Genomic DNA, 24,716 nt, shown 5'->3' with positions numbered 1-24,716 from the left:
ATCAAAGACAAAAAACAACAAAATTCTCAAACTGTTTTTGCACGACCACGCTATGCAAAAAAAACAGTTTTTGAAAATAAGTTTTTCGCGAACTGTAATTTAGTTCCACTCAAAAGTATCTTTTCAAAACAAACAAATATTGCAAGCTAACCATACAGAAAAACAAACTGCTATACTATTTTTGTACCTGCCAACCCAGATTTGAAAAGATTATTGGTTTATATCATAGCGACTTTCCGCTCCACTACCAAAAATCGATTGCTCAGTAAAACTGTAGAACTGCAAAAAAATGGTGAACAATTGTAACAAATTGCTTCAATTTTTGAAAAGTAAAAACACCTCAATGCAGAAGTTGGACTTGAATAACAGCACCTAAGAAAATCCAGCTTTCTATTGAAGCGAAACATTTATCCAAAGCGCGCCTATTATCTGTAATCAGTTATGTCAGGAGTTTTTGACAATAACCAGATAATTTGTATTATAATGAGCCGAGCCGTCCAATGTCAACAGAAACACATGCTGGTTGAAAACTATTTTCAGATAAAAATTTTTTCCTTCGAAAAAATTCTTTGCATAATTTAATGAATATTACCACATGGTTATTGCCAACATCAAAAATTTATCAAACTCTAACGCAAAGTCGAGTTGCTGAATATTTTCAAAAGGGCGATAACAACTGTGTGGTGATGCTTTTAATCAACTTTCTTTGCTATTACAGCAGTTGATATCTATAACAATTTTGACCTTGTTAGGCTACGAGTTATCACACTCTTTTAAACTCGTAGTCGAATGGCAAAGCAAATTTCGTAGTTTTAATTGGGCGTTAACGTGTTATTTTACGGGTAAGCTATGGAAGTGATGTCATTGCAACGAGAGATGATTAAACTCAGTTTCGCCATAAAAAGTATTCGCCAGACTACACTCTCATTTAGTATCCAAAAAATAAACGCTTTAGGTAAAATCTTTTAAAAAATCGCAGGACAAACTGCTCTCAGACAACCCAACTACAAATGCGGGTTTGGGGCAAGATAAAATTGGGGCAGCATTTTTTGTCGCAACTCATCCTAAAAACAAGTACAGCTATAAACTGCACCCTGTACTGTGGTTTCACCAGCTTACCCAGTGTTTTCTGACCAGAAGTCAAATGCGGAGACAACAAATCAGTCGGGGAAAATCGCAAAAACCGTTTGGACTCAATTAAAAACTTCATTTCAAAGAAATTCGAAAAATTATTATTCGAACGATTTTTGAGTTGATTATATGTACAACCGACAACTCACATGCCGCATTGTTGCTGTCCTCTTTTGGTATTGCATATCTTTCAACCATTTCCGCTGTGCGTCTTTTCTGGGCAGCAATCTAAACAAAAGAAACAAAACCACTCAAGCCAAAATTTGCACGCGAAACCGGTACAACTTTTCTGTTAAGTGAAACGTATAATATGCCCTTTGAACTGTTTCAAATTTACTTTATTTTAAATATGTTTCGGATTTTATTGTTGTTAGGTTGACCGCTTACCATTATTATTGCTTCTCTTTAAGCTAATCAACAGCTCTTCAACAGTTTTTAAGTGATATCAGTTATATCAGAATTGTCAACAATTACACTATCAATTCCTGCATTAATTAATTACTGACTCAAAATCCAGCGTTTTTTAAATAAAATTCGAAATCGAAACAGATGATCGAACCTCTAAAAAATGAAACTTGAAAACCTGTTTCATGAAATTGAAGAGATTCTCGGTGAGAAACAGCTGGTAGAAAACATGTACAAACATGCGAATTCCCCGTAACAAATTATAGGACGTATGATTTCTAAAAGAGATGCGATCAAAATGGTTCTAGCTTCTTCAAAAGAACTAATTCTTGCATAATTTGGACAGATTTTTAGAGTTTCATTCAAGAGTTTTTGAGAGCTAGATGTAAAAATTTTCATTCAATTTGATTTACAACCTCAGCTGCCGAGGAGCCAATGTTTGCATGTTGTAGCAATTCGTCGAACTCGATCCCACTTTCCAGTTCAGATCGAGGCACACTTTCGACCAAAATGTCCTCTTCATCTGAAATAGGTTCCAAAACTTCGTCGTCGCCAACATCAATTTCACCTCTGCGGCTTGTCGCTTGAGGTCGCGGGAGTATTCCAACTTCTTGAAGGTCATCTCCGCCGTCCTTGAAGGGCAGTGGTCTCGCGTTGTGTGTTGGAGAGTTAAGATAGTTTTGTTGTTCATCTTGAGGTGATAACACAGTTTCATGGGAACTCAGCTCGGATTCATGCTTCGATTCGAGATCAGCTAAGCTTAAATTGCCGCTCTAAAAAATTGAATTATTAAACATCAGTTCAAAAAATATTATACCTCGTTCACTTTAAACCATTCAGCCAATTCGCAATTTTAATAGGACACCCAAATTGAATTTTTAAAACATTTATTAGTAGTATAGTTAGTTGTAATATAGCTAGATAGTGCCTATTCACAAACTTGTAAAATACATAAATTCCTTTATTAGACATCTCTTTATATAATCTTAGTTAATTGCAAAATTCTCTTCAATTCAAATCATCAACAAGTCAAACTGTCACGGGGGCACATTGTGAAATGAAACACACAAAATCAGTTTTCAAGGTTGCAATGTAATCCCCATGACCAGCCTGATTTTGTATTTCGGTAGTTGGTGTCAACTCTCGAAGCTCATTGGGTGAGACAAAAACGTCGTAATGAAATTACTGATTGCTTGTTTTCTTTGTATTTCTAATTTGCTTTTTTGTCTTATTTCCATGTAAATTATTTATGGTGTACTGCATCTACGCTATTAAGGGTGACATAAAGTCTTCGTGTTGTGGGACCAGAAAAAATATCATCAAAATACGGGAAATGGGCCGTGAAGGCGGGTTTCTCTGTATAAAGCGTTCATTAGTCAAGAACTAAATTAATTCAGCAATAGTCCCCCGATAATTTGCAAAAGGAAGCATGAGTTTAATTGGCTTGAAGATTTTTATTCGACCACTCATTTATCCGAGACCTGCAGTGGCATAGCAGGGGCTTAAAGATGCAAAATAAGGAAAAGTAGCACAAAAACAATAATCAGTCCAACTTAGTCGAGCAATTTGTACAATTTTATGTGAAAAACACACGCTTGATCACGGATTTATGAACGTCAAGCACTATGAAGCTACTACGATTTCGAACTGTTTCAATAACTGCAGATGGAGTCAGATTCAAGGCAAACACCAAACAAAAACTCTGGAAAAACAAAGCTGCAAAAATGAGCTAAAATGCCCAACAAAAACTACTAAATCCGAAATGACTGGACTAAATAGGAATAGAATTAAGAAACTACTTTCAAATTGAATTGAAATATACTAAATTATGAAACGAACTTAGAATCTTCATAAAATGTGCGGCCATTCCGAATAGACGGCCAATAAATTTTGTAAGGGATGAAATTCATCAACTTAACTGAGAAGGATCTTCAACAATTTTATTAAGGGATACAGAATCAGATATGGAGGAATAACTAATGTAGTTGAATTTTTCGACCTCTTTAGAAAATGACATAATTGAAAATGTCAGAGTAGAAATTGACAGAATCCTCAACACTGTCATTGAATTGTATAGCAAGTCTCTGTACTCCCAAAAAATCACATGGTTGAATAAAGTTTACCCCCAATTTGGTAAGTTACCTCTAATTTGAGCTGAGAAATCTTAAGTTTCATTAATAGTTCTAAATCCATTCCCTTTAGACAAAGTCAGAACTGTCATTTCTAGTCAAAATCAATACTTGTTCAATAAACCGCCTAAACAGTTCTAGCTTACTTAGCCATCTTTCTTTCATTATAATTTAATTCGAAACTTCTGACAAATAACCCAAGGTTAGTACTTTGCAATAATTTCCTAAGTTTTCTTATATTTCGTAAGATATATTAAGATAGAAACTCCATGCCTACACCACCCTCTCGGACTTGACTATTCTCCCGAATAGTTAAAAACACATAGTACAAGAAACAGACATGAACAAAAATTATACACGGTACTTTAGTTAGAATCATTTGGAAAAATTACGTTTCGGTAGTTTCTCTCTGTGTGTCTGTAATCTTTCCAATGGTCAAAAACCTACAGAACTCCAAATGTTTCAACGCATCGCCCAATCATAATCTTAGATTCTTCTCAGCACCACATTATTGCTTTGTACATTATAATTCTACTGAGCAATTCAACTCATTGGGTCACCGCCCGCATTTGGGAACTCTCCAAATGTGCCTAAGAGTGCGTTGAACCTACTTTCAGTGGTGAGTGTCTGGTGTTCTGGTTCCTGATTGAAGATGATTCTGTCGATGAACAGTATCAATGTACGCAAAATTAGATTCGAACTAACTTTACGGCAGAACTAACTGAAAAAAAAACTAATTTTTGCCCACCAAAAATACCAACTTTTCGATATATCTTCTTAAGGAATCTCCTAGTTATTTAATAACTATTACCTATTAGTAGAGTGATCTCTGTACAACCATCTATATTTTCTCGAATAGCTGTGCTGTATTCTGAACTCAGGACAAACTCTAACTCCAAGACATTTTAAATACAATTAAAAGACTGCAAACTTACTAGAGACCTTACTCCTGATTAAATCAAAGCTGTTACCGATCAAAAGATATTCTCGAGAAAGCATCCTGGTTCTTTTCTAATTCTCTATTCGATCTCTTATTTTACACCAACTCTATCGAATAATCCTAAGAACTTTGAAAAATTGAAACCAAAGGGAACACTAATACTGTTGAGAGTAACGAAGATCGTAAAATAGCAAGCTAATTTACAATCAAGAAACTGGGTTGATAGAAACTACTCTATTTAAAAAGTTCAAAACAAAAGCGGTCAAAGATTCGCCCTTTGGATAACCGTGCCCGGACATCTACCGTTTTTCGGGGCGGTTAACCGATTATATCAGTCGAAGTCTGATATAAACGGGGAATCTAGGCTTTTGCAATTCTTGAACACGTTAATTCATTGCTGAAAAGTACAGGAAAAGAGTATAAGAAAACAAAATAAGACTAAATGCGAAACACCATTCATTTATTCGTTAAAAAAAACTAACTATAATAGTAGCATCTCTCCCTTTCACTAATCCCTTTCTAATCTTATATCAATCATCATCTTTCTTCAACCCGACCCCATTTTTCGACGTTCCCCCAGGTCTAAGCGTTAAGTTTGTCTAAACCCGGTCGTAACGATGCTCAAATTGACCAACCGTATTAACGAAAAAAACAATAAAATACTCCTCGAGATTTCCTTGGGCCTTTCAACAATACCCTCTTGGTATCTAATACACTATCTCCCCTCCTTCTCATATAAACCTTAACAGAATTGCTTTTTCTTCATATCTGTGGTAGCTCCTATTGCGTTTGTTTTACTGTTAGTTTCTCTAGGCCTGCAGATGGTTCTCTCCTTGCTACTTTGAACTGTTTTTCCAAGTGCGGGCTACGGTAGAAAACATTTCTGACTTATGCTATTTCAATTTCTCAATTTATGGTCAGTTCCAAATGAAACAAACGGTTTGTAAAATACTGCTAGCAGTATTTATCAATTCCTATTTTTATCAGTCAATCAAAAGCTGCAAAATTCATGCTACAGCCCCTAATAAGTGGGCAACGGTGATCGAATCCCCGACTTCGTGTTTATTAGCAAAAAAAATGGTGCGGTGCCGCAAGTGCGCTCTCGCGAATGGTTCTTTGGGTGGCATTGTCTTTGAATCAAATTAAGTAAAATTTAACTTCTCTTTTCTCTGTCCAGCAAATTGAACTGATTGATGAAAACCCTAACAGGAAAGAAGAGAAGCAGAAGCAAGGCTCCACAAACCAACTGTGACTTTTTTATTAAAGAAAACTATTTGATAAAGATACCCTTTATTGGCACCTCAGCGTACAAATCTGGTTTTTAAGCGACAGAAAAAACGTTCGGATCTTTTCAACAATTGCCCCCCTTTTGCAAAAGGGGGGGCTATTCTTGAATAGAATTTAAGCGAGCTATTTATTAACCAATCAGAGGCGACTAATAACTTTCCACGCATGCACATACTATTAAATTGAATAGAATAAAATACACCGTGGTATAGCAATTAGCCAAACCGGAATACAAAGCGAAAAGAATTTCCGACTGGCGGGTCGGTGGGCGCGCTTCGCCGCGATAACCGACCCGCGATTTCCGGATTACATCCCACAGCGCATGAGAGGCATGGCCATGAACAGCAGTCCGCAATTGCGCTTAAACTAATATTCGGCTATCTAAAGTGTAGGCCAAGTAATATTGTCGTAAAGTATAGCACAAAAGGGGAGGCGATTCTCTACTAGGTACCAAAGGGGTGGGGGCAATTGTTGAAAAGATCCAAACCTTCTATGTTCTATGTAAAGAAAAACGTCTTTAGTTTGATCAAATGAGCGAGATTAAAAGCATTTTTATAGCTTTCCAAAAAATGAACCGAAACATGCCTTCAGCCAAATATGTCAAACCTCTTGAAACGGAAATTTAAATTCATACAACACTATTTCCGTAGCTTTTTGCTGTAATAATAACCAGTTAGTTCCCATAATTACTCACTATAACCCAATGATAACTTTCCAGCTTAATTTGTAATAGTTACCGCAAAATTATATTCCTAGTGCTTGCGTTGAAATTTCTACAATTTGGTGCGTCTGTATTTGATAAGACATCACCGAGCGATAGATTCATATCAAGAAGTCCCACAGACCCCTTACTATTTCGATTTAAATGGCATTTTATGTCTTTCGGCTCTGCTCGCGTTCGGCGCTAACGGCGAGCTCCAATAGAAAAATTCCGGCTCTTTTCTGTTATTCCCCCCCCCCGCCTTATATTTGTAAATGCCGTTTGTATATAATTGTATTTGTAAGTGTATGAAACGCAACCAATATTCTATAACATGTATAAGTGAGGGGTGCAAATGCACGTTGCGGGGCAACAACTGAAAAGAGCCAAAATTCCTATTGTTTATTTTTATCCTGATATAAATTGTATCTTCGGAGCGCTCAATATTGCAGCACTCAGCCAAACATTTCCATGTTTTCAGTACATGGGCAAGTCTATGCTTACTCTTCTACTTTGTTTTGTTCAATAGCACGCTGAGTGGAATAAACGTTTCACGGCTTTAAAATGTGAACCAATTTTCCCTAATTAATAATGCAACAAAGGCAACAGCCCTAAAATTCCAGTACTTCGGCTCCTGTATTTAAATTCACATCACTAAATTTGTTTGGCGTAGATCGATGTATGAAATGACTATATTATAAAACACTTACCATTTAAATAACACGATATCGTTGAAAATAGACAAATAAAAACGAGAACTTCAACATTAGTGCTCCCTTCGTGTTTTGTCGTATCAATTTAGCATTGGGTTATGTCAATTTTACGTTAATTTAGCGCTCAACGTTGGTTTTTCCAAAATTCTTTCCTATTGATTCGCTGAAACTTTAAAATTTACTTGGCCATCGCCGAATTGGCCGGAAGGGGGTTTAGCCGACACCCAAAAATAAGAATCTAAGCCGACCGAACAGCAATTATAATGGCTGTACAAAATAGTGATGGGAACAATTGCACCCCCTTTTGCGCGGGGAGGGGCTAATTTTGAATAAATTTAAGCGAGCGACGATTTATCAACCAATCAGAGACGACTAATAACTTTTACACGCATGCGCATAGTGGTGTTCGGAAAAATGGCCGACAGGGCGTTTAGCCGACAAGGAAAAAATGAGAAATTTAGCCGACAGTTTTATCATAATTGGTCAAAAAAGTCTCATTGGTCCAAAAATCTGTTGTTCGGTGGACCATTATCTTTGACGTGCGGTTGGATGGCGCTCCAATAGGCCTCTTCGTGGTCGCAACCCTGTCGGCCAATACGGCGGCCACCACGCATACTATGTTAAACTAAATAGAATATATTCTATGGCGCTAGTGAAAATGGCAGACGTACCAAAATATAGAAATTTTACGGCTGGCCAATCACAATTGAGATAATAGGAATACTGTTCTCTGATTGACTGATTGCGTTCAACAAATTTTTCCATTTTTTAAAATAGGACATGCGAGTTAGCGTAAAATTGCTCAGAAATCGCGATAAGCCGAAATAGAAAAATTATATTTTTGGGGGGAAACTGGTCTCACGTTCGGTTGTGATAGATTCATATCAAGTCCCACTGGCCATTGAGGCATGGCCATGGCCCGCGAGGCATGGCCAGATGCGGTAAAAATATAATCTAGAATTAGGCCGTGTCAAATAGGCTAATTTAGCGCATAAAGGTACAGAGTTTGAAATTTCTCAACCAATCACATTCGTTGAAATTTCTAAACTTTGGTACGTCTATTTAGGTGGCCGCCGTATTGGCCAACAGGGCGTTTAGCCAACAACCAAAAAATGAGAAATTTAGCCGACAATTTAAGTAAAATGAGCGATAAAGTTTATTCTGAACATGTGATTGGCCAATTTAAATCACTATTTCGCAAGCGGACAAATATACCGTCAACTAGCATAACGAAGGTCTATCCGTGGTCGCCACAGGGGGGGGGGGGGTTGCAGCCACGGAGAGGCCGAGTGGAGAGCCAGCCGAACGCACATCAAAGATATTGGTCCACCAAACAAATGATTTATGGATCAACGAGACTTTTTTGACCAATTATGATAAATTTGTCGGCTAAATTTCCAATTTTTCCTTGTCGGCTAAACGCCCTGTCGGCCAATGTTCCTAGCACCGTCTATTTAATATGACGTTGCCATATTCTATTTAGTTTAACATAGTATGCGCATACGTGTAAAAGTTATTAGTCGTCTCTGATATACATATCCAAATTTATAAACTATGCCATGCTATTTTAATAGGCCGAATTAAAATTCGAGGAAAATTTCCGTCTGGCGGGTCGGTGGGCGCGCTTTGCCGCGATAACTGACCCGCAACTTCCGGATTACATCTCGCACCGCATGAGAGGTATGGCCCTGGGCAGCGGTCCACAATTGCGTTTTTTCACTTGTTGAAAAAAATCCCGCAACTCTGCAACTTTAGTTCTTAGAATGTATACTGAACGAGAAAAGTAAGTAAGCACTCCCTAATCTTAAGCAGTACAATTTCGATTCTTGAAACAATATTACTCCAATTAAAATCAAATTTCGGTAACATTTTTTACACCATTGATCCCCTACACTGGTCTTCTCGTCTACCTCTGAAACACAGATGAAACACAACGTTCATTCACCAATAACCTGCCAAGACTCCGACCTGCCCGCACCTCAGGAAATCGACGAGGACCCAATGCACGAAAACGTGCGCGCAATCTTCGACCAAGACCAGCCGGAATGCTTCCTACAGCCTAATGAATTCTAAACAACGATGTCAAAAACTCAAAAAACTCAGAACATACTATAAGCGGGGGGGGGGGGGGGGGCACAAACGGAAAAGATCCAAAAATTTCATTTCAAATAAATTCGAAAAAACGATTAACCGAACGATTTTTGAGTTAATTATATGTACAACCGGCAACTCACATGCCGCATTGTTGCTGTCCTCTCTTCGTTTTGCATATCTTTCAACCATTTCCGCTGTGCGTCTTTTTTGGGCAGCAATCTAAACAAAAGAAACAAAACCACTCAAGCTAAAATTTGCACGCGAAACCGGTACAACTTTTCTGTTAAGTGAAACGTATAATCTGCCCTTTGAACTGTTTCAAATTTACTTTATTTTAAATGTTTCGGATTTTATTGTTGTTAGGTTGACCGCTTACCTTAATTATTGCTTCTCTTTAAGCTAATCAACAGCTCTTCAACAGTTTTTAAGTGATATCAGTTATATCAGAATTGTCAACAATTACACTATCAATTCCTGCATTAATTAATTACTGACTCAAAATCCAGCGTTTTTTAAATAAAATTCAAAATCGAAACAGATGATCGAATCTCTAAAAAATGAAACTTGAAAACCTGTTTCATGAAATTGAAGAGATTCTCGGTGAGAAACAGCTGGTAGAAAACATGTACAAACATGCGAATTCCCCGTAACAAATTATAGGACGTATGACAACATGCAAACATGAGCCAATGTTTGCATGTTGTAGCATTTCGTCGAACTCGAATCCACTTTCCAGTTCAGATCGAGGCACACTTTCGACCAAAATGTCCTCTTCATCTGAAATAGGTTCCAAAACTTCATCGTCGCCAACATCAATTTCACCTCTGCGGCTTGTCGCTTGAGGTCGCGGGAGTATTCCAACTTCTTGAAGGTCATCTCTACCGTCCTTGAAGGGCAGTGGTCTCGCGTTGTGTGTTGGAGAGTTAAGATAGTTTTGTTGTTCATCTTGACGTGATAACACAGTTTCATGCGAACTCAGCTCGGATTCATGCTTCGATTCGAGATCAGCTAAGCTTAAATCGCCGCTCTAAAAAAATGGAATTATTAAACATCAGCTGAAAAAGTATTATACGCAATTTTAATATTCGCAATTTTAATAGGACACCCAAATTGAATTCTTTAGTATTATAGTTAGTAGTAATATAGTTAGCTATTGCCTATTCACAAACTTATGTAAAATATATAAATTCCTTTATTGGATATCTCTTTATATAATCTTAGTTAATTGCAAAATTCTCTTCAATTCAAATCATCAACAAGTCAAACTGTCACGGGGGCACATTGTGAAATGAAACACACAAAATCAGTTTTCAATGTTGCAATATAATTCTCATGACCAGCCTGATTTTGTATTTCGGTAGTTGGTGTCAACTCTCGAAACTCATTGGGCGAGACAAAAACGTCGAAATGAAATTACTGATTGCTTGTTTTCTTGGTATTTATAAATTGATCTTGTTTCTAGTTTGCATGTACAAACTATTTATGGTGTGGTGACCTTACTGTATCTACACCGTTAAGGGTGAGCTGAAGTCTGCGTGTTAGGGGACCAGAAAAAATATCATCAAAATACGGGAAATGGGCCGTGAAGGCGGGTTTCTCTGTATAAAGCGTTCATTAGTCAAGAACCAAATTAATTCAGCAATAGTCCCCCGGTAATTTGCAAAAGGAAGCATGAGTTCAATTGGCATGAAGATTTTTATTCGACCACTCACTTATCCGAGACCTGCAGCGGCATAGCAGGGGCTTAAAGATGCAAAATAAGGAAAAGTAGCACAAAAACAATAATCAGTCCAACTTAGTCGAGCAGTTTGTACAATTTTATGTGAAAAACACACGCTTGATCACGGATTTATGAAGGTCAAGCACTATGAGGCTGCTACGATTTCGAACTGTTTCAATAACTGCAGATGGAGTCAGATTCAAGGCAAACACCAAACAAAAACTCTGGAAAAACAAAGCTGCAAAAATGAGCTAAAATGCCCAACAAAAACTACTAAATCCGAAATGACTGGACTAAATAGGAATAGAATTAAGAAACTACTTTCAAATTGAATTGAAATATACTAAATTACGAAACGAACTTAGAATCTCCATAAAATGTGCGGCCATTCCGAACAGACGGCCAATAAATTTTGTAAGGGATGAAATTCATCAACTTAACTGAGAAGGATCTTCAACAATTTTATTAAGGGATACAGAATCAGATATGGAGGAATAACTAATGTAGTTGAATTTTTCGACCTCTTTAGAAAATGACATAATTGAAATTGTCAGAGTAGAAATTGACAGAATCCTCAACACTGTCATTGAATTGTATAGCAAGTCTCTGTACTCCCAAAAAATCACATGGTTGAATAAAGTTTACCCCCGATTTGGTAAGTTACCTCTAATTTGAGTTGAGAAATCTTAAGTTTCATTAATAGTTCTAAATCCGCTCCGTTTAGACAAAGTCAGAACTGTCATTTCTAGTCAAAATCAATACTTGTTCAATAAACCGCCTAAACAGTTCTAGCTTACTTAGCCATCTTTCTTTCATTATAATTTAATTCGAAACTTCTGAAAAATAACCCAAGGTTAGTACTTTGCAATAATTTCCTGAGTTTTCTTATATTTCTTAAGATATCTTAAGATAGAAACTCCATGCCTACACCACCCTCTCGGACTTGACTATTCTCCCGAATAGTTAAAAACACATAGTACAAGAAACAGACATGAACAAAAATTATACACGGTACTTTAGTTAGAATCATTTGGAAAAATTATGTTTCGGTAGTTTCTCTTAGTGTGTCTGTAATCTTTCCAATGGTCAAAAACCTACAGAACTCCAAATGTTTCAACGCATCGCCCAATCATAATCTTAGATTCTTCTCAGCACCACATTATTGCTTTGTACATTATAATTCTACTGAGCAATTCAACTCATTGGGTCACCGCCCGCATTTGGGAACTCTCCAAATGTGCCTAAGAGTGCGTTGAACCCACTTTCAGTGGTGAGTGTCTGGTGTTCTGGTTCCTGATTGAAGATGATTCTGTCGATGAACAGTATCAATGTACGCAAAATTAGATTCGAACTAACTTTACGGCAGAACTAACTGAAAAAAAAACTAATTTTTGCCGGCCAAAAATACCAACTTTTCGATATATCTTCTTAAGGAATCTCCTAGTTATTTAATAATTATTACCTGTTAGTAGAGTGATCTCTGTAAAACCATCTATATTTTCTCGAATAGCTGTGCTGTATTCTGAACTCAGGACAAACTCTAACTCCAAGACATTTTAAATACAATTAAAAGACTGCAAACTTACTAGAGACCTTACTCCTGATTAAATCAAAGCTGGTACCGATCAAAATATATTCTCGAGAAAGCATCCTGGTTATTTTCTAATTCTCTATTCGATCTCTTATTTTACACCAACTCTATCGAATAATCCTAAGAACTTTGAAAAATTGAAACCAAAGGGAACACTAATACTGTTGAGAGTAACGAATATCGTAAAATAGCAAGCTAATTTACAATCAAGAAACTGGGTTGATAGAAACTACTCTATTTAAAAAGTTCAAAACAAAAGCGGTCAAAGATTCGCCCTTTGGATAACCGTGCCCGGACATCTACCGTTTTTCGGGGCGGTTAACCGATTATATCAGTCGAAGTCTGATATAAACGGGGAATCTAGGCTTTTGCAATTCTTGAACACGTTAATTCATTGCTGAAAAGTACAGGAAAAGAGTATAAGAAAACAAAATAAGACTATATGCGAAACACCATTCATTTATTCGTTAAAAAAACTAACTATAATAGTAGCATCTCTCCCTTTCACTAATCCCTTTCTAATCTTATATCAATCATCATCTTTCTTCAACCCGACCCCATTTTTCGACGTTCCCCCAGGTCTAAGCGTTAAGGTCGTCTATACCCGGTCGTAGCAATGCTCAAATTGACCAACCGTATTCACGAAAAAAAACAATAAAATACTCCTCGAGATTTCCTTGGGCCTTTCAACAATCCCCTCTTGGTATCTAATACACTATCTACCCTCCTTCTCATATAAACCTTAACAGAATTGCTTTTTTGTTCATATCTGTGGTAGCTCCTATTGCGTTTGTTTTACTGTTAGTTTCTCTAGGCCTGCAGATGGTTCTTTCCTTGCTACTTTGAACTGTTTTTCCAAGTGCGGGCTACGGTAGAAAACATTTCTGACTTATGCTATTTCAATTTCTCAATTTATGGTCAGTTCCAAATGGAACAAACGGTTTGTAAAATACTGCTAGCAGTATTTATCAATTCCTATTTTTATCAGTCAATCAAAAGCTGCAAAATTCATGCTACAGCCCCTTAATAAATGGGCAACGGTGATCGAACCCCCGACTTCGTGTTTATTAGCAAAAAAAATGGTGCGGTGCCGCAAGTGCGCTCTCGCGAATGGTTTTTTGGGTGGCATTGTCTTTGAATCAAATTAAGTAAAATTTAACTTCTGTTTTCTCTGTCCAGCAAATTGAACTGATTAATAAAAACCCTAACAGGAAAGAAGAGAAGCAGAAGCAAGGCTCCACAAACCAACTGTGACTTTTTTTTATTAAAGAAAACTATTTGATAAAGATACCCTTTATTGGCACCTCAGCGTATAAAGCTGGTTTTTGTGCGACACAAAATACGTTCTACGTTCTATGTAAAGAAAAACGTCTTCAGTTTGATCAAATGAGCGAGATTAAAATCACTTTTATAGCCTTCCAAAAAATGAACCGAAACATGCATTTAGCCAGATATGTCAAACGGAAATTTAAATTCATATCACTATTTCCGTAGCTTCTTGCTGTAATAATAACCAGTTAGTTCTTATAATTACATTATAACCCAATTATACTTTTCCTGCTTAATTTGTAATAATTACCGCAGAATTATATTCCTAGTGCTTGCGTTGAAGTTTCTACAATTTGGTACGTCTATATTTGATAAGACATCACCGGGCGATAGATTCATATCAAGAAGTCCCACAGACCGCTTACTATTTCGATTTAAATGGCATTTTATGTCTTTCGGCTCTGCTCGCGTTCGGCTCTAACGGCGAGCTCCAATAGAAAAATTCCGGCTCTTTTCTGTTATTGCCCCCCCCCCCCCCCCCCCCCGCCTTATATTTGTAAATGCCGTTTGTATATAATTGTATTTGTAAGTGTATGAAACGCACCCAATATTCTAAAACATGTATAAGTGAGGGGTGCAAATGGACGTTGCGGGGCAACAACTGAAAAGAGCCAAAATTCCTATTGTTTATTTTTATCCTGATATAAATTGTATCTTCGGAGCGCTCAATCTTGCAGCACTCAGCCAAACATTTCCATGTTTTCAGTACATGGGCAAGTCTATGCTTACTCTTCTACTTTGTTTTGTTTAATAGCACGCTGAGTGGAATAAACGTTTCACGGCTTTAAAATGTGAACCAATTTTCCCTAATTAATAATACAACAAAGGGCAACAGCCCTAAAATTCCAGTACTTCGGCTCCTGTATTTTAATTCACATCACTAAATTTGTTTGGCGTAGATCGATGTATGAAATGACTATATTATAAAACACTTACCATTTAAATAACACGATATCGTTGAAAATAGACAAATAAAAACGAGAACTTCAACATTAGTGCTCCCTTCGTGTTTTGTCGGATCAATTTAGCATTGGGTTATGTCAATTTTACGTTAATTTAGCGCTCAACGTTGGTTTTTCCAAAATTCTTTCTTATTGATTCGCTGAAACTTTAAAATTTACTTGGCCATCGCCGAATTGGCCGAAAGGGGGTTTGGCCGACATCCACAAATAAGAATCTAAGCCGACCGAACATCAATTATAATGGCTGTACAAAATAGTGATGGGAACAATTGCACCCCCTTTTGCGCGGGGGGGGGGGGGGGGGGGGGGTGGGCTAATTTTGAATAAATTTAAGCGAGCGACGATTTATCAACCAATCAGAGACGACTAATAACTTTTACACGCATGCGCATAGTGGTGTTCGGAAAAATGGCCGACAGGTCGTTTAGCCGACAAGTAAAAAATGAGAAATTTAGCCGACAGTTTTATCATAATTGGTCAAAAAAGTCTCATTGGTCCATAAATCTGTTGTTCGGTGGACCATTATCTTTGACGTGCGGTTGGATGGCGCTCCAATCGGCCTCTTCGTGGCCGCAACCCTGTCGGCCAATACGGCGGCCACCACGCATACTATGTTAAACTAAATAGAATATATTCTATGGCGCTAGTGAAAATGGCAGACGTACCAAAATATAGAAATTTTACGGCTGGCCAATCACAATTGAGATAATAGGAATACTGTTCTCTGATTGACTGATTGCGTTCAACAAATTTTTCCATGTTTTAAAATAGGATATGCGAGTTAGCGTAAAATTGCTCAGAAATCGCGATAAGCCGAAATAGAAAAATTATATTTTTGGGGGGAAACTGGTCTCACGTTCGGTTGTGATAGATTCATATCAAGTCCCACGGTCCGCTGAGGCATGGCCATGGCCCGCGAGGCATGGCCAGATGCGGTAAAAATATAATCTAGAATTAGGCCATGTCAAATAGGCTAATTTAGCGCATAAAGGTACAGAGTTTGAAATTTCTCAACCAATCACATTCGTTGAAATTTCTAAATTTTGGTACGTCTATTTAGGTGGCCGCCGTATTGGCCGACAGGGCGTTTAGCCGACAACCAAAAAATGAGAAATTTAGCCGACAATTTAAGTAAAATGAGCGATAAAGTTTATTCTGAACCTGTGATTGGCCAATTTAAATCACTATTTCGTAAGCGGACAAATATACCGTCAACTAGCATAACGAAGGTCTATCCGTGGTCGCCACCTCCCCCCCTCCCCCCGTCAGAGGGGTTGCAGCCACGGAGAGGCCGAGCGGAGAGCCAGCCGACCGCACATCAAAGATAATGGTCCACCAAACAAACGATTTATGGATCAATGAGACTTTTTTGACCAATTATGATAAAACTGTCGGCTAAATTTCCCATTTTTCCTTGTCGGCTAAACGCCCTGTCGGCCAATGTTCCTAGCACCGTCTATTTAATAAGACGTCGCAATATTCTATTTAGTTTAACATAGTATGCGCATACGTGTAAAAGTTATTAATCGTCTCTGATATACATATCCAAATTTATAAACTATGCCATGCTATTTTAATAGGCCGAATTAAAATTCGAGGACAATTTCCGTCTGGCGGGTCGGTGGGCGCGCTTTGCCGCGATAACTGACCCGCAACTTCCGGATTATATCTCGCACCGCATGAGAGGTATGGCCCTGGGCAGCGGTCCACAATTGCGTTTTTTCACTTGTTGAAAAAAAAATCCCGCAACTTTGCAACTTTAGTTCTTAGAATGTATACTGAACAAAAAAATTAAGTAAGCACTCCCTAATCTTACAAAATACAATTTCGATTCTTGAAACAATATTACTCCAATTAAAATCAAATTTCGGTAACATTTTTTACAACATTGATCCCCTACACTGGTCTTCTCGTCTACCTCTGAAACACAGATGAAACACAACGTTCATTCACCAATAACCTGCCAAGACTCCGACCTGCCCGCACCTCAGGAAATCGACGAGGACCCAATGAACGAAAACGTGCGCGCAATCTTCGACCAAGACCAGCCGGAATGCTTCCTACAGCCTAATGAATTCTAAACAACGATGTCAAAAACTCAAAAAACTCAGAACATACTATAACATCAATTTCAAACCTTTAACGTTTACATCTTCCATTGCTCACAATTTATCTGTACTCATTGATCTTAGTTACCATGATAACAACATAACCTCAAGTGCTCACAATCGTTGCCTATCATCATGGTATATTTTTTATTTCACATTAGTACTTATCGCGTCATCGTGTTTACCCCAAATGCTATTAACAATCTCTCACTTGTATCAAAATTTCATTAAACTTTAGTTAAGCTCAACTACTGCTAACCTTTATGTTACCTTAAAAATTCTTCTCTAGAGGGGGAAATGTGGTACCCGGTGGTACTCACTTACCACCTAACCTATCATTAGTGCAGTGAATTCACACTTAGTGAAACGCAGTACATTTGTAGCCTTCTGTTCCTGGTACCACTCAATCGTACCACGATTGATTACCACAGTGACTGGCAGTTGTAACCTTGATATCAACTAATACGTTGCCAGCGAATTGCCTAACTGCAATTCTGCCTTAACGTTAGTAATTAACAGTTATCACTGAACGTATTTTGAATAGCTTGATCATCACGTTTGAGGCTTCGTATAGCGTAACGTTTTCCGAGTACAACAATCCCAATGCAAAGTTGATCAAATTCATCCAAGTTTCCCAGTAAAAAGAAAGTTGTCACACGATCTCAATTTATTCACAACGTTTCTCTCTCTAATGTTTACCACAAGTGCAAACTTAGACATAGTTGAACAAAGCTGAGAAGATGTCACATCTTGAGACAATTTTCTTTTTACCAGGAAACTTGAATAAAGTTGATCAAATTTACATTGCGATTTTTGGTAAGTTAAGGTGGCGTTTAATCTGAATCCCATAAGTAGGCGAGAGGACTACCGTAGGGATCAATGGTATTAAAATTGTTTTCAAAGTGTAATTTCAATTCGTGGTGAAATTGCCTTAAATATTAAACTTTTAATTCGTGAAGTTAGGGTGGTGCAAACTTAATTTTGCCGTTCAGTAGACCTTAGTTGCACAAATTCGATTCGATCTAAGAAAAGACAACATTTTAAACCCAGATGGTAGCGCTAAAATCCGAAAAAAAACTAAGATTGGCGGTAAATGCGTTGAATTTAAGTAAGATATACAATAAAGGCGTTCAAAAAATTACCCTTTTTGAATCGTTGATCTTACTTAATTTTGGCGTTTCTAAGTGTGGATCTCAACGATAAAATTTAGAGTTTAATTTGGCGTTGTTCTTAAATTCACCGCTTATACTTAGAAAAAAGTTACCACTCACATGTCAGCGTTGATCTCTTGCCTAATTTTCGCGTGTTATAAATGGCCAAACTTCATTGTAGTCCGCGCTATGATTGTGAATCAAAAGCTAAGGAGATTTCGTTGACAGAGGTCATACTCCTACCAGAAAGATTGAAAAAAACCATTTAACAAGTTTGAGTTTTCGAATTGGTATAATTTCATAAAATTGAAGAATTTTTGGGACGGGTCACAGTAGCAAAATCAGTTTTTTGTCAGGTTAATGCTTCTTGTTTTGGTCCGTTGGGATGTTTTGGTTCGTTTGAGAGTTCTAACGCAATTGTGAATTGTTAGGATAAAAAGGTTTTTTCTTTAATTACATGAGCTCAGTATTGTGAAGTTCTCACCCTGATTAAGTCTCAAACATGAGCTTTCAATGACAGAGGTTAATATCCGGGCATGGAATGGCGAAAACAATTAAAACTTCAAAATTTTGAACTTTGCGATTGTGTGAAAGGCATTTTGCTAGAAACTTTCATCTCAAAGCTAATTTTCAGCATAAATTTTAAATGATTAAATTCATTTTTTCCGCGATTGATCATGCTTGTCTTATTTTGTCTTATTTTACCTTGCAATTTTGCAATCCTTAGAGTTGATTTTGCGTAACTGAGCAGTTACTTCATTAATCTTTCATATTATTTACTTTTTTACGCAGTGCATCCTTAGAACGTTCTCTTATTACGTCAAAAGGTATGCTTGAAAATAAAATAACATAAAAGGACGGGGAAGCAGGCTGTCGACAGCGTCATGTTGACAATAGCGAAGAAATTGAAATTTTATCTTCCTCGCAAAAACTAATCACTTTTATGAAAAATCAAAGCTTTTCAAATCGTGATTAATAAGATACGTGCTGTTAGAGCCCGTTTTTTTAAAAAGAAAACAGCTATGGTGGCACAGTGGTGGACAGAGCAACAAGCATGCAGGAGGCATGTGGTTCGAGTACTACTAACAGAGGTCTAGGTCATTGAATTTTACAACAGAAACGGCTACAAACGCTAGACTGATATTTGATCTTTGCTAAGAAACGCCAAAACTATGTAAAATATGCACTTAGAAAAGCTAAAATAATGTAAGATTTGTATTTATAAATGCCAAAATTAATTAAGGTCTTCTCGTAGAAACGCAAAAATTACTTAAGATCACCAGTCAAAAGATCAACAGGATATATGAAAACAGCGATCAGTTCGCTTATTCCATCGACCCCCAGGCTAAGTGATTCTTCTTATTCGGTGATGCAATAAAGTGCTCACCTTCGATAATACGTGCGCTGAATGATTTGGGGGCCAATCAAATGGATACTGAGATTTTCATGTTTACATTAACTTTGTTTTGTCTGTTTCATACGAACGTTTGTGTCTTTCCCATTGGAGCATGCCAAGAAATTAAAGCCCACTATTATGGTACGTTTACGGTACCTGCGCTATACGTTATAAGAGGGGCCAAATAGTGAGGAGGCTATAATGAAAAAGACCAAAAAATTGAAATTATAAATTATAGATGTCCATTTCAAACGTCGTTGGAACATTTCCAATGATAGGCCAAAAGGGGTATTACGAACTAGAGCCGAACGGGGGCAGTGTTGAAAGTGAAAAAATGATGTCCCAAGCCCCCCCCCCCCCACAGGTCAGGCTTAAATCTGATAGGTTAGAAAATCCCATCGGCTCCATTAAGGTACAACCATTGTAAGAGATGGCGAACCATATCAATAGTCGTCGGTTGACTATCTATCGTCGGTGGTCGGGTTGCACTCCATACGGCCTCTCACCTTGATGGTGGAGATACAACCAAGAATAGACCTCCGTTAATGTATGGCCTCAACCCATGTCTTTAAATCAATCCGTTTAAAATGGAATGACTATGAAGTCAGCGTGGCTCTAGGGCTCTAGGGCTGTTATGCACGCAGTGCCATACAAAAGCACCGCATATTGAACAATCGGTTTTACATATACCTTATTCTAAAACAATAACTGTGAAAAAGTCAGTATTTTTTCAAGCAATAAAACAAACTTAAAAAATTGTTCAACGTTTCAATTAGGTATTGAATATGCTCGGTAAATTTCAAATGGTTGTCAATAAAAACTCCAAGGTACTTTACATAAGGTTTTCGTTCTATAGTTTTATGATATAGTTTGATATGTGGAATAGTAGCTTAATTACCACCCCTGTTACCTCTACTAAAGATAACTTCAACCGATAATGAATACTTTTGTTCGTTTCGATCTGCAGAAGAACTGTCTCATCGGCAAACAGTATAACGTCAAGACCAATGGAAAATTGAGCGCTCTCATTTTATATACAAAGGTAGAGGCCCCAGAACTGACCACTGTGGCACCCCAACTTCAATAGTTTTCCATGATGATATTTGATTACCTATTCTCACTCTCTGACTTTTGTTTGACAGATAGGAAGACATCAGTTCTTGTACCGGCTCTCTAAAGCCCAGATTAAGACGTTCATTAAGCATGTGTTTATGGTTCACAGTAACAAAAACATTTCCTTAATCCAAAAATGTTGCTCTTTTTGCTGGATTCTTCATTTCCCATGACTTTTATATTTCAGACGTTAGCATGAGAGCGTTGATCGTTGAAATTTTTCTTCTGAAGCCGTATTGTTTTTGAGAAAGAACATTTTTGTCGAAAAAACTGCTTATTTGAGCGAAAGAAATTTTTTCAAATAATTTGCTGATTGTAGGGAGGATAGAAATAGGGCTAAAATGGTTTGGATCAATAAAATTGCCCAATTTTTGGGGCTGAACAGCTATCAAAAGCAGCAGAATTTACTTCATTTTGCTTAAACAATAAGTAAAACACAAAACCACAAAATTTAACATATTGCAACTTTCTTTGCCTTTCCCACTAAAAAACCCTTGAAATACCTTTTTGAGAACAATTTAACAGATTTGTATCAATATCAACGTTTAATTATGTTTAAAAATAGAGAGAGAGAGAGAAAACTAGTATAAATTACTAGTATAACTAGTATAAAAGAGAGAGAACTAGTATAATTTTTTTTTGAAACAGGAAAACGACAAATTGCGGTCTTCCAATAAACCTGTTTGTTTTAAATCAAAGTGACTTCAACTTTAAAATTGCCGGAAACCACATTTAACGATTAATTAACAGTTCACAAACATAGGCAACTTATTGCTTCGGAAGGATTCTGATGATTGAAATTCCAAGTACTTAACCAGTTTTTTTTTCTGTTTCAATACTTTCGTTGAGGTCAAGCGGCGTTGCGCATAATAATAAAAAAAAGATGAAGTTGACTTCACTCCCTTGACATGTGCCACCTATTCTTTTATAGGTACCTGAAAAATGAAACCACTGCACAATTAACAAACATCCAGCGTAAGGACCACTAATTGTAAACATAGCCGACAAATGCCAAGCAAAACCGTCTCAAAGAATTGGAAGAGAGTTTGGCTTTGATAGAAGCTAGCTTTATCTTACGGAAGCTAGCTCAAACTTAATTAAATGACAAAGGCGAAGAGGTGGATTACAAAAAGAGATCCATTGATTTTGGGGGGCTGGGTTGGCTCGAGCGTGGGTGGTTGAAGGTGAAAGGGGGTTCCAAAATGAGCGGTGGAATGAGAGGTGGGGTTCACACAACCAAAATTGTCCCACATACAATGAGTTCATGTCTTCTTACCGACCTCGGTGATCTATGCCCTTGGACATTAGCAGAGGTCTGTGAGCTCCTCGGCGACCTATTGCCCCCTATGTTTAAGACTTTCTCGTCTTCGTGCTTGAAAACACAATTAATCACTCAAAAAACATAGAATCGATCCTACAGAAAATTGCATATAATCATTAGCACTAAGATAATTGATAGAAGACTTTGTTTGAGAGCGATTAAAAAAAGCCAGTTTTAAAGTAACCTTAATATCAGAACACAAGTTAAAATTAAAAAAAAAATAATTTGGTAGATTGGGTGCACAACATTTTTGGAAATCAAAAGACGGTTAAGTTATTGTTTCGTATTTTTTTTCTTTTTGCGATTGACATCTTGAACCAACAATTGCTAAACAAAAACTAACTAACGTCACAAAAATGGCTCTCGAATGACAGGTGGGGCAATTTAATTCAGGGGCTGTAGCAGAGATAAATTTTTATTTATTGGTGCAAAAACAACAGACTACGGTCGGGTTCGAACCGCAACCTTCTAAGTCCACTACCTTCACCTCGATAGTCATTAACCACTTGCCTATCAGGCCCTTGTTATCGTTTCTCTAACAATCGGTTCTGTTTGAATAACAAACTTTATTTCTGAGTGAGAGCAATTGAAATCATTCAAAAATCAAAAACAAGTGCGTGAAAAAGCCACTTGAGAAGTCAAAGATTATTCCAGAAGAAAAGCGCAAAAACGGTCAAAATTTGCATGAAAAAGACCTACACGTTTACAATAATTGCTTCATGTAACCATTGTTCATCATTTGGCTGGCAGCAAATGCAATAATTTCTAGCTGCCACTAAATACTTCAAATATATTAACGATGATTAAAAGTTAATCCGCAAAGATACAATGACGACACAGGTGTTAAATTTTTTACTTTCCGTCTGGTTTTTCGCTAGCAATAAAGCTTAACATTAAAATTCCAGAAAATTAAGCATCAAACAACTAACTTAGAAAAACATAAATCGCGGGAGTTCATATTGATATAATTGAGGCGTAAATGTTGCTTAGCTTAATGACTGAAAACTGACACCAAAATCTTTATAAAATTGCAAATTTGACAAATTGATAAAAATTATTTCAAAATTGACCGCAAATTAGCTGAAAATTTGTTTGAACAAATGAACAAAAATTTGGGTAAAGTATAAAATTCCCAATTATTTATCGAAACATAGCAAATTCCCAAATCTATCAATTGGTATAATGCATAAATTGATGGACATTCCTTTGAAATCGTACACAGTTCCATCAGTAGATCAGAGCAAAAAAAATTAAGTGAAAACTGGCGCTGAAAGTAATCAATTATGGCGTCAAAACAGCCGACATTGCTATACACACCTCAAAACGCAACGTTTCCGGAGAAATACGGGGGATGGGGCAAAGACGAGAGAAAAAAAGAAATTTTGGATATCCTGATTGAACGAGACAGATTACTCCAAACAGATTAATTTCTAGTTTTCGCAGAAAAAATTGAAATTAACCAGATTAACTAACCAGCGAGTCCTGATGATTCAAAACTGGTTGGCCTTGCAGTTTGTCCATCTGTTCTTGCATGTATTCCATTTCGTCTTGGTGAGACAACAGCTGTTCCGTCAAGTCCTGAAAATAATTACATAACTGCTGACAGTTATTATTTGGAATATTGCAAGCTTCATTTTACTTTTGTTTTCTCATTCTGGTAGAGTAAACAGACCAGATATCGGCTAAAGAGACTAATATTCAATAGAATATAGGTCGCGACAAATGCAAAACTGAGTTGATGAAGTTGCTCATGCAGAAAAAATATAATCTAAAAATTGGCTTCTAAAAAATTAATTTTCAAAAAAACTTTCCACACAGCAAAACTTTTTCGTAGCCCATACGATATATAGGTATCCATATTTGAACTATAATAGGTTCAGAGTAACCTTGAAATACATACACATTTCTGTTCTGGGTCATTTAGAGAGCAATCGGGGCAATTGGGATTAAAAATTGTGACACTAAGGCGAATACGAATTAAAATACTCAAAAGTTGCACCTGAAAAGCCACTTGACAATGTATAAAGCAGTAAGGCGCCCCCTGCGAGTAAGACTTACCATTTTTTCAAGGTTTTGCTCAGCTCCCTTCGGCTTAAGTTGTCCAATTGTACCAAATATTTGAATTGACTCAATTTTTGTTTTTCAAGCCTCATTTTGCCGAAACGAAGAATCGAAAAACTGTAAATTTACTTATATAATGCTACGAGGAGGCTCGGTAATGTCCGTACGCACATAATGTTCCGACCCCACTCATCCACATTCTTGACTTAAATGGCTACCAAATGATCAAGAGATGGAAAACCTTCAAAAACATGCATATCAATCCCTAAACCACGAATGGAAAAAAATGCCATGTTACAGGGCCTATGAAATTTGTTGCTAATAGGACTAAAAGAAAAGACAATAACAAAAATCAAACAACAAACATTAATTATGACCAAAACTCAATATCTACATTTAAAAATCATAGCGAAATAAAACTCGTATCAGATAAAACCTATTTCAAACACAATATTTCAAACACAATGGGACCTACCATTAATGTTATAATTTAAAAAAAATCCTTTAAAATGTACAAGTTTATAGAAATCTCAAATATTTTATGAAATCTCGTAGTAACAGTGGT

At 37.0% G+C, this 24,716-nt stretch overlaps 1 protein-coding gene across 2 annotated transcripts in view; it reads right to left on the bottom strand.

The window, feature by feature from the left end:
- Positions 1-24,716, bottom strand: part of LOC142349565 (uncharacterized) — a 511,473-nt gene that overhangs the window by 190,045 nt on the left and 296,712 nt on the right. For both annotated transcript variants that reach the window (XM_075401206.1, XM_075401207.1), the window contains 3 exons: positions 23,564-23,668; positions 1,953-2,309; positions 1,281-1,359 (listed from right to left, as the gene is read on the bottom strand). In XM_075401206.1, coding sequence (XP_075257321.1) covers positions 1,281-1,359; positions 1,953-2,309; positions 23,564-23,668 — 541 coding nt within the window. The remainder of the gene's footprint in view (positions 1-1,280; positions 1,360-1,952; positions 2,310-23,563; positions 23,669-24,716) is intronic.

Source organism: Convolutriloba macropyga, chromosome 11, assembly GCF_964194025.1.
Source record: "Convolutriloba macropyga chromosome 11, txConMacr16.3, whole genome shotgun sequence".
Taxonomy (NCBI): Eukaryota; Metazoa; Xenacoelomorpha; order Acoela; family Convolutidae; genus Convolutriloba; species Convolutriloba macropyga.
The sequence above is the reverse complement of the archived record's forward strand: the minus strand, read 5'-3'. Positions and strand labels throughout refer to the sequence as shown.